This window comes from Acomys minous (assembly GCF_964271855.1).
Source record: "Acomys minous genome assembly, chromosome: 14".
Taxonomy (NCBI): Eukaryota; Metazoa; Chordata; class Mammalia; order Rodentia; family Muridae; genus Acomys; species Acomys minous.
Window position 1 is genome coordinate 33,440,192 of NC_140496.1, and position 12,957 is coordinate 33,453,148.

At 41.6% G+C, this 12,957-nt stretch overlaps 2 protein-coding genes and 1 pseudogene across 3 annotated transcripts in view; 1 reads left to right on the forward strand and 2 right to left on the reverse strand.

The window, feature by feature from the left end:
- Window positions 1-12,957, forward strand: part of LOC311583108 (THO complex subunit 4-like) — a 70,030-nt pseudogene that overhangs the window by 35,144 nt on the left and 21,929 nt on the right. The window lies entirely within an intron of this gene.
- Window positions 1-12,957, reverse strand: part of LOC311583841 (uncharacterized protein) — a 44,219-nt gene that overhangs the window by 28,055 nt on the left and 3,207 nt on the right. Inside the window, exon 2 of the mRNA XM_084757759.1 lies at window positions 4,537-4,663. Within this exon, the coding sequence (XP_084613885.1) occupies window positions 4,537-4,663 (127 nt within the window). The remainder of the gene's footprint in view (window positions 1-4,536; window positions 4,664-12,957) is intronic.
- LOC311583846 (uncharacterized protein) lies at window positions 1,707-3,222 on the reverse strand. Its single transcript, XM_084757765.1, has one exon. The coding sequence runs from the start codon at window positions 3,158-3,160 to the stop codon at window positions 2,171-2,173; it is 990 nt and encodes a 329-aa protein (XP_084613891.1). The 5' UTR covers window positions 3,161-3,222; the 3' UTR covers window positions 1,707-2,170.

Here is a 12,957-nt window from a genome sequence, read left to right on the forward strand (position 1 = left end):
TTTGCCTTTTGTTCAGTCCAGAACCCCAGCCTATGGGATACAGCCACACACATGGCTAAGTTGGGTTTCCTCATTCCAATGAACTTAATCTAGAAGATCCTTCACAGGCATGCTTGCCCTAGGCTTGTGTCCTAAATCCCTCTAGATCCCAGCAAGTTGACAACATCAACTATCAGTGTCCAATCAACAGTCACTATAATATGTTGACTGATCATGGCTTAACATTACTCATTTTAGTATTAGTATCTACGGTGAGCACTTTACACACATTTCCACAAGAACACAGAAGTTGGGCATTACTGCATTAATGTTGTGTTGGATCTCAGTAGACCCCATAACACAAAGGCCTTACCTCATCTTTCCATTCACCGTTCTTCTCTCCAGTACAACTTCTTTCATGATGATGAGCACTATAGAAATGTACAGCGGCATCACCATGTAAATAGTCTCATTAGGTTGTTCTTCCTTATGAATTCTTTCATGATGGAATGTACAAAAGCTTCATCATATTCATTGCACTCATCATGTTTCTCTCCTGTATGAATTCATTCATGGTTTTTTTTTTTTCGAGACAGGGTCTCTCTGTGTTAGCTTGGGCTGTCCTGGGCTCACTTTGTAGACCAGGCTGGCCTCGAACTCACAGCGATCAACCCGCCTCTGCCTCCCGAGTGCTGGGATTAAAGGCATGCGTCACCATGCCCAGCCTACTTCATGTTTTTGAAGATGCCTGGTTACATTCATAAGGTTTCTCTCCAGTGTGTGTTCTTTTATGTATTCAGAGACTACTGTGACATGCAAAGGGTTTACCACATTGATAGGCATTTTCTCCAGTATGTATTCTTTTATGCCTTTGAAAATGACAGCGATATGCACACTTTTGACCACATTGGATATTTTCACTGGGTTTCTCTCTGGTATGAGTTATTTTATATATTTGGAGACTATTTTTTTTTACTACACAGAACCTAAGTTTGAAAATAAATTAAACATATAAATGTACATTAAAGCTAATGGCAAAGCAATTTGGGAGCTTAAGGCAAGATTTAATCTAAATGAATTTAGAAAAGTGATGAAAAGATGTAATTTTAGATATAGATTATACAAAGTATGAAATGCACCAATAACTTAAAAGAGTTTTCAAAGCCTACACTACTGGGGAAAAGAGGCTTATGCTCTTAATGCCAGCATTAAGACAGACAGAAGCAGTGCAGAGCTAATGATGAACTCACTATTTACAGAAGGATGGCAACAACATTAACACCATGTGATCTTGCTGACTGCCAGACAGAAAGCCCTTGGCTAGAAGCAACAGAGAAAATGTAGCAACATGTTACTTTAAAAAATAAAGGGTCAACGGGTGTGGTGGCGCATGCCTTTAATCCCAGCACTCGGGAGGCAGAGGCAGGCGGATCGCTGTGAGTTCAAGGCCAGCCTGGTCTACAAAGTGAGTCCAGGACAGTCAAGGCTTCACAGAGAAACCCTGTCTCGAAAAACCAAAAACCAAGACCAAAAATAAAATAAAATAAAGGGTCACTTTAATAAGGTAATTCCACCAGAGGAAATAAGGCCCTGAGTGTAAACATGTGAGCTGTCCAACACCAAATATCAACCAATCCATTCAAAGTACTAAATATACAAGATAAGCATGGTCTTTTTTAACACATTATTGTTTATAATAGTTCAAACACAATCCTTACCATGCACAACTTCAAATATAACAAATATTTTTATTGTGAAACACAGGGTATTTGCTTATGAATTACAAGATCTATATACAGTGAAAGACATACCTACACAATCAAGTATCTTAATATGCTTCTTAAATGCAGTGACCTTATTCAGACTTTTCTGAATTGACCACATCAGTTTTCAAAATATATTTGGAAACTATTATGATGTGGAAAGTCATTACGATATTGGATATGTTCACAAGATTTTCTTCCAGTGTGTGTTGCCTCATGACGATCATTGTGACATAAAAAGGCTTTACCACATTGCTAACATTCATAGGGTTCTCCTCCAGTGTGTGTTCCTTCATGAGTCTGAAATAACTGTACTGTGCAAAGGTTTTACCACATTGCTTACATTCACAAGGTTTCTCTGCAGGGTGTGTTCTTATGTAACTTCCAAGATAATAGTGCTGTGCAAAGGCTTTACTACATTGCTTACATTAATAGGGTTTCTCTCCAGTAGTTGTTCTTTCATGAATTTTAAAGATGAATGTGCTGTGCAAAGGCTTTACCACATTGCTCATATTAATATGATTTCTCTCCACTGTGTGTTCTTTTATGATTTGAAGGTTAGTATGATATGCAAAGGCTTTACCACACTGCATACATTCATAGGGTTTCTCTCCACTATGTGTTCTTTTGTGATTTTTAAGATGACTGTGTTGGGCAAAGGCTTTACTACATTTCTTACATTCATAGGGTTTCTCTCCAGTATGTATTCTTTCATGAATTTGAAGATAACTACGCTGTACAAAGGCTTTATCACATTGCTTACATTCATAGGGTTTCTCTCCACTATGTGTTCTTTCGTGATTTTTAAGATGACTGTGTTGGGCAAAGGCTTTACTACATTTCTTACATTCATAGGGTTTCTCTCCAGTATGTATTCTTTCATGAATTTGAAGATAACTACGCTGTGCAAAGGCTTTATCACATTGCTTACATTCATAGAGTTTCTCTCCAGTGTGTGTTCTTTTATGTATTTGGAGATTCCTGTGACGTGAAAAGACTTTACCACATTGCTTACATTCATAGGGTTTCTCTCCAGTATGTGTTCTTTCATGAATTTGAAGATGACTACACTGTGCAAAGGCTTTACCACATTGCTTACATTCATAGGGTTTCTCTCCACTGTGTGTTCTTTTATGTGTTTGGAGATTACTGTGACGTGTAAAGGCTTTACCACATTGCTTACATTCATAGGGTTTTTCTCCAGTGTGTGTTCTTTTATGCTTTTGGAGACTATTTTGACGTGTAAAGGATTTATCACACTGGGTACATTCATAGAGTTTCTCTCCAGCATCAACTCTTTCAAGTCTTTCAGGATGACGGTGATATGCAAAGGCTTTATCACATACAGGATATTCGAAGGGTTTATCTCCCGTTTGATTTCTCTCCTTCCTGCAAAGATAATTGGCACATGTGAACATTTATCACTTTCAGTACACTTATGAATCATTTTACCTGTATGAATTAATTTTACAATTTGGTTAACGATAAAAAAGAATCAGATCTTATCACTTTGTTTACGTTTATGGTGCTCCCCTGCTTTGTGAGTTGTTTTGAGACTTTGAAGATAACTGTGATGGTAAGAGCATTTATTACATGGTTCACGCTTGTAGCATCCTTTTTCTATAGGTTTTCATGTACTTAAAGAAAACAAGAACTCAGAGCTTTAGCACATTGATTCCATTCATAAAACTCCCTAAGGTGTGAGTCATATATTTACAAGGTGAACCAGAACAAAAAGAATCTCCACATTCCAAGTACTCATAGGGATTTCCTGCATCATGAGTCTCTGGATGGTTCCAATGAAGTTGGAAAACCAGTGAACTGAAAACTTGTATCACATTCAGAATTTCTACTCAAAAGTGGGGACTACTACATAGCTTCTGTTTGTTCTGGGACACAGAGGTACGGTGCTTCTTTTAATACCGCTTTGCTCACATGGCCTATATCCATTGTGACATAAGATATAGCTATTAAAAGAAGAATAACAAGTGAAAGGGCTCCACATTGCAGTCACACACTTTGATGCTTGTTCCTCATAGACATGTGGTGTAGGGATTAAGGTTTCTCCACAACAGCCTTCTTGACTCTCACAAACTGTCCCCTCACTAAACTGCTTTACTATGGACTATGTGCTTATTAGAAGTTTTGAACATATACTTATCACTTATCCCATAGGTATACCTTCTCTGCACATTGAGATACATGCTACATGTATAACATGCTATGACACTAAGGGAGCCAGGTGTGGTGGCACACATCTTTAATCCAGGCCCTTGGGAGGCAGAGGCAGGCAGAGTGCTGTGAGTTCCAGGCTAGCTTAGTCTACAAAGTGAGTCTAGGATAGTCATGTTTACACAGAGAAACCCTGTCTGGAAACAGAAAAAAAAAAGACGTTGAGGGACATGGTTTTGTGAGAATGTATTCATCCCCAACACACATAAAGGAGTGCTTTCCTTTAAAATATGTAGGACATGTTAAATTTTCTTGGGAGGCATATTCATATCAGCTTGCACATGAGAATTACCTTTCATATCTCCTAGATCTTTGACAATGTTCTTCAATAGTGTGGTCTTGCCAATTGTATCCTAAAACATAGTACCAGAAAATATATGATATATCTTTGGAAATTAGGTCAAACTTATGATACTCCCTTCAGTGAATCTAACAACCATGCCTGACGTAATCACCTCATTCCTCCTCATTTTCAATTCAAATTACAAAACAACATCAATACCAAAGAAACAGTTGTCCTGTATTTTAAAAATTGAAAACAAAAATTTTGTCACAGTCTTACCTATAGTGGTGAGATTCCAATAGGTCTCCAGCATCACATCTTTGTAGAGATTCTTTTGGGAAGGATCCAGAAAAGCCCACTCTTCCCGAGTGAAGTTCACATGCACATCATCCAAGTTCACTGAACCCTAAAATATCCAATACATGTGTACAACACTGAAAATATATAATTCTCTGACATAGAATTCATATAACTCTGGCCTTCTTCCACTTATTTCCTGACACAGAAGTTCTAATGTACTCACCAAGTCAGGTTAGGTGACCCAGGTCACGTAGGAAATAGAATAAGATTCTTCTCTATCATTTCTGAATAGTTTGAATAGGGTATAGCCTTTCAAGAGAAATGAAAATTAACAGAGAGAGAGGGGGGGGGGGGACAAGCTGGTTGTACTGGCTCATCCCTTTAATAAGAGTGCTCTGGAGGCAGAGGCAGGTTCATCTCATTGAGTTAGATGACAGACTGGTCTATGCCATGAGTTCAGGGACACACAGAGGTAGTTATTAAGACCTGACTCCTCTACAAAAATCAAGGAATGAAACAGAAAGACCCCAGAGGACTTTACTGAAGTTCCTACAAAGAATTACACACTCACTCTAGTTCTGTATTCATCTTAAAGATTCCTGAAGTGCCCAGCTTGAACTGTAACACTGATAGGATCGTACTAACAGCAAATGCATGTTAACATGGGCAGATTTTTGGGAACCAGCCAAAGAAACTAATTCTCAGTACCCTCATTTTTGTTCCCAGACTCTAACCATAAGAATGAGGGGCCTAGAGCATCTCCATGCTGCCCCCATTCTCTTAGAAGCCCCCTACTGTAGATTCCCCATAGTTACAAGAAAAACGTTTCTTGGCTCAAACACTTAAGATAAAAATTGCTGCATTGTGAATACAGCCTTCAAGAGAAAGCTCACTTCCCTTCCCATGTGTTCCCTCCCTACTATAGCTTCTGCCTACATCCTGACCAAGCCTGGTACTCAAGGACAACTTCTCCAGCTTGTTGGCAGGGCCAATCAGGTTTATATTCCCAGGTCCAGAGGCCACTCCTATCCTGATTGATGGAATCTTCCCGGCTCAACCCTTGAGTCAAAATATGATTGGACAATGTTCTGGCTCCTCTTCCTCCAGCTTTTTGTTCCTGTCCTTTAAAAATATTGTACAGTCTCTGTTCAAGGATGCGGTTCAGATCTCAATGTGGCTGCCTCCCTGTGCTCAGGAAATAAAGTGTTCATTTTCAGTTCCTCTATCTAAAGTGATTTTTCCTGGCTTCTATCCCAAACACAACAAGATGAATATATTAGCAATATAAATGTTGACTTCATTTTTGTTCTATTTTTTCCCTTTTTTTTCAAGACAGTGTAGGCTTCACTGTCCTGTTCTTCCTATTTAGACCAGGCTGACCTTGAGCTCACAACAATCCACCTGCCTCTGCCTCCTTGAGGGCTGGGATTAAAGGTGTGCTCCACCACACCTGGCTGCAAGGGTTGGTATTAAATGAGTAACAGGGGCAGGAGAAATGTCTCAGCAGTTCAGAGCTCTTGATGATCTTGCAAACAATTAGCTTCAATGGCCACTACTTACATGGCTGCTCACAACTACCCATTATTCCAAGTTCACGAGTTCTGAGGCCACCTACTGGCTACTGTGAAGTCCAGGCACACATGGGGTGCACTGTAAACATGTTTTGGTTTTGATCACAAGTGTGGGATGAGAAACTGCCTTGTGTGAGGGTGTTTGGTGTTTGTCTATTACAAAAAGAACTGCCTCATGCGGGGAAATGTTCTTTGCCATTTGAAAAACATCCTGTATGGACTATGGGAGAGTAAATATAGTCCAAATACGAAAGATCAATCCCTTTTGCATCGCTTTATATTGCCTGGCTGCTCAGAATTGCTCCTGCCTTGAGATGCTCTTCAACAGAAACACTTCTGAGAACTCTGCCAGGTTTCCGCTGTTGTCACTGCAGTCACATTTGCTGAACTTTGGGTTTGCTATTTAATAGGTCAGCCACAATCCTGGTAGCTAAGAGTGGAACCTCCCTCCAAGGAACTGAGTGTAAGAAGGTGACCTCCATAGTCCCTATCAGCTCTTTTCTCTCCTAATGTGAGGTGCTGGGTTGAAAGGGTGAGAGAGGCATTAATGAGCCCCAAATAAAGTAGGATTTTTAAAAAATTATTTACTATTACGAATACATTGTTCTACCTGCATGTACACTTGCAAGACAGAAGAGGGCATTACAGATGGTTGTGAGCCACGATGTTGTTGCTGGAAATTGAAAACGGGATGTTTGGAGGAGCATGTGGTGCTCTTAACCACTGCACCATCATCCCTCCAGCCCTAAAGCAGGTTTTAAAAAGATCAAAGCCTACAGTGCATATTCATGCCCATAGGCAAAGACTCATATTCAGTCAAAAAAATTCAAGACAAACACAAAAGGTAGGAAAAATGCCACACACCTGCAATCTAACAATTCAGAAGGCTCAGCGAGTATTAATGTCAGGAATACATGCTATCCTGAGAAAGAGAATATATAGAATCTGTCAAATTTCAATATCCAAGATGTGGATGAAGGACAGCACAACAGCATGTGCTTGTCAAGTACAAGACCCTACGTTCCAGGCACATCAGCCACTAATATAACATGAAAAGAAACCAAAAGCCAGCAAAGGTGGCCCATATCTAATCCCAACACTCTGGAGAGAGTCAGGTGGACCTCTAAGCTGGAGGTCAGCTTGGTCTACATAATTACTTTCAGGACAGCCAGAGCTAAACAGTTTGTCTTCAAAAACAAAAACAACAAAACTAACATTAGAACTACATTCGGCTAGCAAAATAGCTTAGCACTGAAGAGCACTTGCATCTACTGTATCTCATGTCATTTAGGAAGACTCTACAATGGTGAGGGCTTGAGCAGGGTACTGAGTGATCAGTTTCAACCACAGCACAGTAAACACTAAGACAGGAAGTAGGTTGAGTCTACAGACACTCAAGTCACATCCTGAAAGCCACAAACCACAAACAAGTGTTCAAAGACATCATCCTTTGTGGGAGTGTTTGTGTTTTTATTCCATCTGACTCTTGTCACCTTGGACTCATGGTCATCCCATGATGAAAATGCATTTAGTCAACTTCAATGATCTGAATTGTCTGCAACAGCCTGGACACTGTCCAAATGTCCAAAGTCTCTTCTGACTCTGTAGACAATCTCTTGATGGCCACATCTTGTCAATTCAGAAAACAAGCTACAACTTTCTAATCTTCACTGGCATAAGATAGCCCTTCCCATTACAAAGAGAGGAATGTGTGCTGAATGAGGGAAGATAGGACCAAGGCGAGAAACCATGATAGAAGGCAAAGAACAAATCCTCTAAGTCCGTCTCAGATACACAGGGCTGAAGTCTCAAAGGGTTTAGATGTCCCTATCCCTGAAACTTGTCATATATCTCTCAGATTGGTTACTTCCACTCCCTACATGCCTCTTTCCATGGCTGACTTCTCATAGCTCAGTTAACTCAACATCTTGTGGTCTCCAAATACAACCCAGGCTTTTTTATCCTATTCCTTCAAGCAATGAACTCTCACAGTCTCCTCACTGGGGCTATGACTCTGGAAATAGAGAGCAGGAATAGTGCTAAACTGAAACCACAGAGGAAGAAGCTTCTTCTTCCAGGAACAGTATAGCATGGGTGAGTGGTCCTGTCAATTGGGCTTCTATATTGGGATGGCTCATACCTTCCTTGGACCACAGTTAAAGCAGGTTATGTAGGAAGTTCCTTCCTGGGACTAGAAATAACTTGGCCTACCCTTCCTTTAATTCAAGACTTAAGAGGATCAAGTGTCACCCTTAGGGCATCTTCTTAGGTTTCCAACCAGAGCAAGGCCCTGCCCTGGAAGGGTGACCACCTCCTTGAAAGTTCCTGCCTCGGTTTCAGCGTTGGACCGCATCTGATACTACCTACTGCTGTTCTTTTTCTACAAACCACAGACTTTGTCTTTATTTCTACACCATTTGTTACTTTTTTACATTGTAGTCCTTAATGAGCCACTAGTAAAAATCATCCAAAGAGTCAATAGTCCACTTACGAAATCAGCCCATTATTTAAAAATTCTGCCTTACTCACTTTCTCAGGGTAGGAGAAGATTAACAAAGATTTTGGACCCAAATATCACACAAATGACCACTAGCTGAAGAATTATGGAGTCTATTTTCTACTGAAATCCTATGGCCTGGACTCCCTCTGTCTGCATTGCTCTCAACACTCCTGATTGTCCATATCCTACAAGAACAGCTGATTAAACTCTGTATACACATTTCTATGACTTTTCCCATCTCCTGATGTTTTCCATATTCGTCCAAAGGAGACCATCACCAGGTTCTGTCCGGCAACAGCATCACTATTTGTGTACCACTTTTTAAAAAGTAACTTGCTACTCTGCTGCTGTGATTGAATCTTCTAACCTAAAGAAACTCAGGTAGCAAACAAGTTTTTTGGATGGTCTGTCCAATCACAGCCCATTGTTTCGGGAGCTTAGGATACAAACTCATGCAAAAAGAAATGAAGTAAATAACTATGGGCAAACATGGCATCCTAGCTTTCTCTCTTGCTTGGCCACTGTCCCATGCTCAGCCAGCTCCCTTATCCAGCCCACGCCCACTTGCTTAGGGACATTGCCATTCTCATTGGAAGAGCCTTGCCACATCAAGGCTCTTCCTAGTTGTCCTCCTAGTTATAGGGTGTGGAGCCCCACTGATGGCTGAGCCTTGTCTGCAGGTTGGTCCTGGCTGTAAAGATGTTGGCAGATGCAGTTGTTTGGGCTGCCAGTGGAACCCGCCCCAAGCTGGAGATTAGGTAGGATGTGCAGCCTGTTTGCTTGGAGATTAACACCTGGAGAAGGGGAGGCACAGAAGCTGGACTGACAAAGAAAAAACAGGACTTTGATTCTGCTTCAAAAGTCCTTCACTAGGGGGCTGGAGAGATGGATCAGAGGTTATGAGCACTGACTGCTCTTCCCGAGGTCCTGAGTTCAATTCCCAGTCACCACGTCGTGGCTCTCAACCATCTATAATGTGATCTGATGCCCTCTTCTGGCCTGTAGGTGTACATGCAGGCAGAACACTGTATATGGAATAAATAAGTAAATCTAAAAAAACAAAGTCCTTCACTGGACAAGTAGAAGTGTCACCTCATGGCTGCACATGCTTTGATTTAGCTGTCTGTAGCCTGGGCTCAGACTCTTAGTCTGTCCCTCTGCTGATGCCTCGTTCTTCAGATTCTTCTTGGAAGTTCTTTGTCTTGTTCCAAAGAAAAGTTACTCACTGTCAGGCCCTGTCAAGAGCCCAAAGTGTTTACTGTATGGCGTATTGTTTGCACATTAGGTGATCTCTCTCAAAGGCTGTGTTTACCTCTCCTTTGCCTTTCTGTGTCCCAGCTAGGCACACAACAGGGCCTTAATCAATGTTTACTCAATGAACCAAGACTGCATGATCCCTACTACTATTTTTTCATACCCTAAAAAATGGCTATTCCTGAGTCTTCAATACAATTGTTGACAGACAGAGCAACCAGCCAGTCTGGTAGGGGCACGCCATCAACTGACGACTGTAGACACTGAAATGTTGAGAAATGCAGCTAATAAGGACACAAAGCAATAATATATCAGAAAGTGTTTAAAATCTCAAAAAATTTGTTAACCATAGCAATCAATTTTACTACCAATCCAGCAAACACTGATTACTGCAAAAACTAGCAAATACAGATGTGCCACGAAAAGAGGAAAGGGGAGGTGCTGAGATCAAGAAAAGAAAACTAAAACTGTTTCTCCACAGAAATTCTTCAAACCAACAAAAACTCAAGGAACTCATAACATAATATAGTAAATCTTCAGAAAACAAAGATAGGTGAAGGTGCAAAGGAACATTGATTCCCCAGATGCAATTGTGAGGCTTCCTCCCTCTGTTTGTTAACCCAGGCCAACTATGTTTCCTGAGTCTTACTGCTGAATAAGCTCACCTGAAGACACCACATTAAGAGCAGTCAGACTCCATTTTGTGACAAGCAGCTACACTTCCTTGTTAGCACATAGACCTCTACCCTGATCCTGGGAGAATTCCCTGGACAGGGTCAGGCTCACCAAGAAGCACTGATCACAAATAATGTTCCTACTCTAGGAAAAGGGTTTGTGCCTTCAGTGCTGGGAGAATTCTCTGTATCAGGTCAGGTTGACCACAAACTATGTTTATGTTCAGCACACTCTGAGGCCTTGTTAATCCACAGACATTCCCCAGCCCCCGCTCCCCAAGACCAACCCCAGGAATTGCATAGAGAGAAGAGAGGTAGATCTGCAGCAGGGAGAACTGAGCAGGCAGTTTGCTTAAGGGAAACCAAGTGTAGGTTGAACAACTAACAAGAGGAACTAGTTGTTGAGATGGTGAGGAATGGAGGAAAAGGAAATACTCAGGCATAAGCGGTAGAAGCTGATGGTCTTGAAGGCCAGGAGAACTTTTCTTCTGCCTCTCTATCTGTCTCCGTCTCTGTCTCCTTTGCTGTCTGTCTGACTTCTCTCACCTTGCTTGCTTGCTGTCCTGCTAACTATCTTCTTTCTTGCTGTTACCCATCTACCTATCCCTCTTGCCATTCCCTATCTATCCCCCTCTCTTGCTGTTCCCCATCTCACTCTAGCTTACTCTCTCATGTCTCTTACTTGCTTGCCCTCTCCTTGGGCCAACCCCAGATTTTATTGAAATGACGTTCAATTATTATGCTGTTACAGATTACATGATGTTTTTTTCCTATCATTAAAAATCTCTAGGGCAATCAAAAATTAACAGAGTAACAAGGAAATATAAAAGTTCTGCAACCTAGAACAAAACATTTAACAAAAATTAATCAATTTTCAAGCAATGGGCAGCATGACCTCATCTTTATTTTTTAAACTATACACAGGAAAGTTTAATCATACATTTCCCCAGGCTACAGCCAATGTGTTTACAAGGTTATAGCATCATCATACCTTGAGCTAAATATTATTGAAAGAAAAACTTGACCTACTTCCAGTCTCAGACCAACAGCTGTGCTATCCAAGCCTAGGCTAATTGCCAAGGGATCCTCTTTCGTAAAATATCTGTAAAGCATGATGATCCAAACCCCCGTCTAGGGCTCTCAAAATATATTCTAACAAATATTTCTACAGGTGACAGTACCCAGCCAGGTACTGTTATGTCAAGGTCTTAACTTTCTTTCCTGCAGGTTCTGCTTGGGTGCTCAGAGTCAGAGCAAAAATCTCTGTGATTGTCTCAAGACTTTGGCAAGATGCCCATTCAGCATTCTCTGTGGGAAAGTTTTCCCTGTGTGAAATTTCTAAGGGAAAAAACAGTTTTAGGAGAAACAGCAGATTTCTAAACAGCTTTACACTTGGACCATGCATAATATTCAGGGACAGTAGTGATCAGCCAGAGATCCTTGGAACTTTGTTAATCCAAGCCTCAACAGCTGTTCTAGATGTCTACAGATCATGCTGGATTGTCAGAGGCCTCTGGAATTTTACCAAGCAAATCCTCTATGACCTATCTTCCTGTCTGCGACACCCAGCTACATATGCAGCTGTCCCTGGCCACAAGCTGGCCAGGACCAATCAAAGATCAGTTAGAAATGCTTTGTCTAGTTACTAAAAGGATCTGGAGTCAGAGCCTACCACCCTGTTCCCTGACAACCCCCTGACTGAGCTGATTGTGGTAAATAATTGATCCCTGAGAACATGATGGCTCAGTATGAAGACATTGTGCATGGGACTAGGTGGGATGCATCCAGACCTTCACCACTCTCTGGTACCTGAGACCCAGTCACTACTCAGGGTTGGCCCTAGAGACGCTTCTTCCTCTCTTCCTGTCATCACCACAGACCATCCCCATCTGCCCTTCTCCTCCTACCTCATCTCTTTGCCTGAGCCACTATGGGCACACACACCCTGCTCAACCACAAGCCCTGATGGACAGATGACCAGGTAGACTGACCAAAGAGAGCACACTATGTGTTTCTGTACACCCAATTCTCACACACTGTATAGAATACCTGAGAAAGCTTCCTCCCCACTTTCCATGTCTCCTGTGGAGAAAACAGACCGTACCAACTGCCTCATATCTGAGTCAAGCCCCTATTTGTGCAGACACATTCCTGGTCAACCACATTCCATGCCTGCCCAAAGCCCAGGTAGGCTGTCAACAGATCTACAACCTTATCTTCTAAGCCCAGACCTTGATTTTCACAATTGCCCAAGCACTAGACTGGACACTAGAGGCACCTTCCTCTAGCCCATCCCATCCACACCTCCTTTGGATCCCTAAAGCCATCTCTCCCTGAACTCCTTTTGCCCAGCCTCTAAGAACAACAAACATTCTCCATGAACACAGCAGCCAAGCAGGAT

Excerpts from the sequence above, each read along its gene's own strand:
- LOC311583846 (XM_084757765.1), bottom strand. The coding sequence starts at position 3,160 with ATGTTCACATGTGCCAATTATCTTTGCAGGAAGGAGAGAAATCAAACG.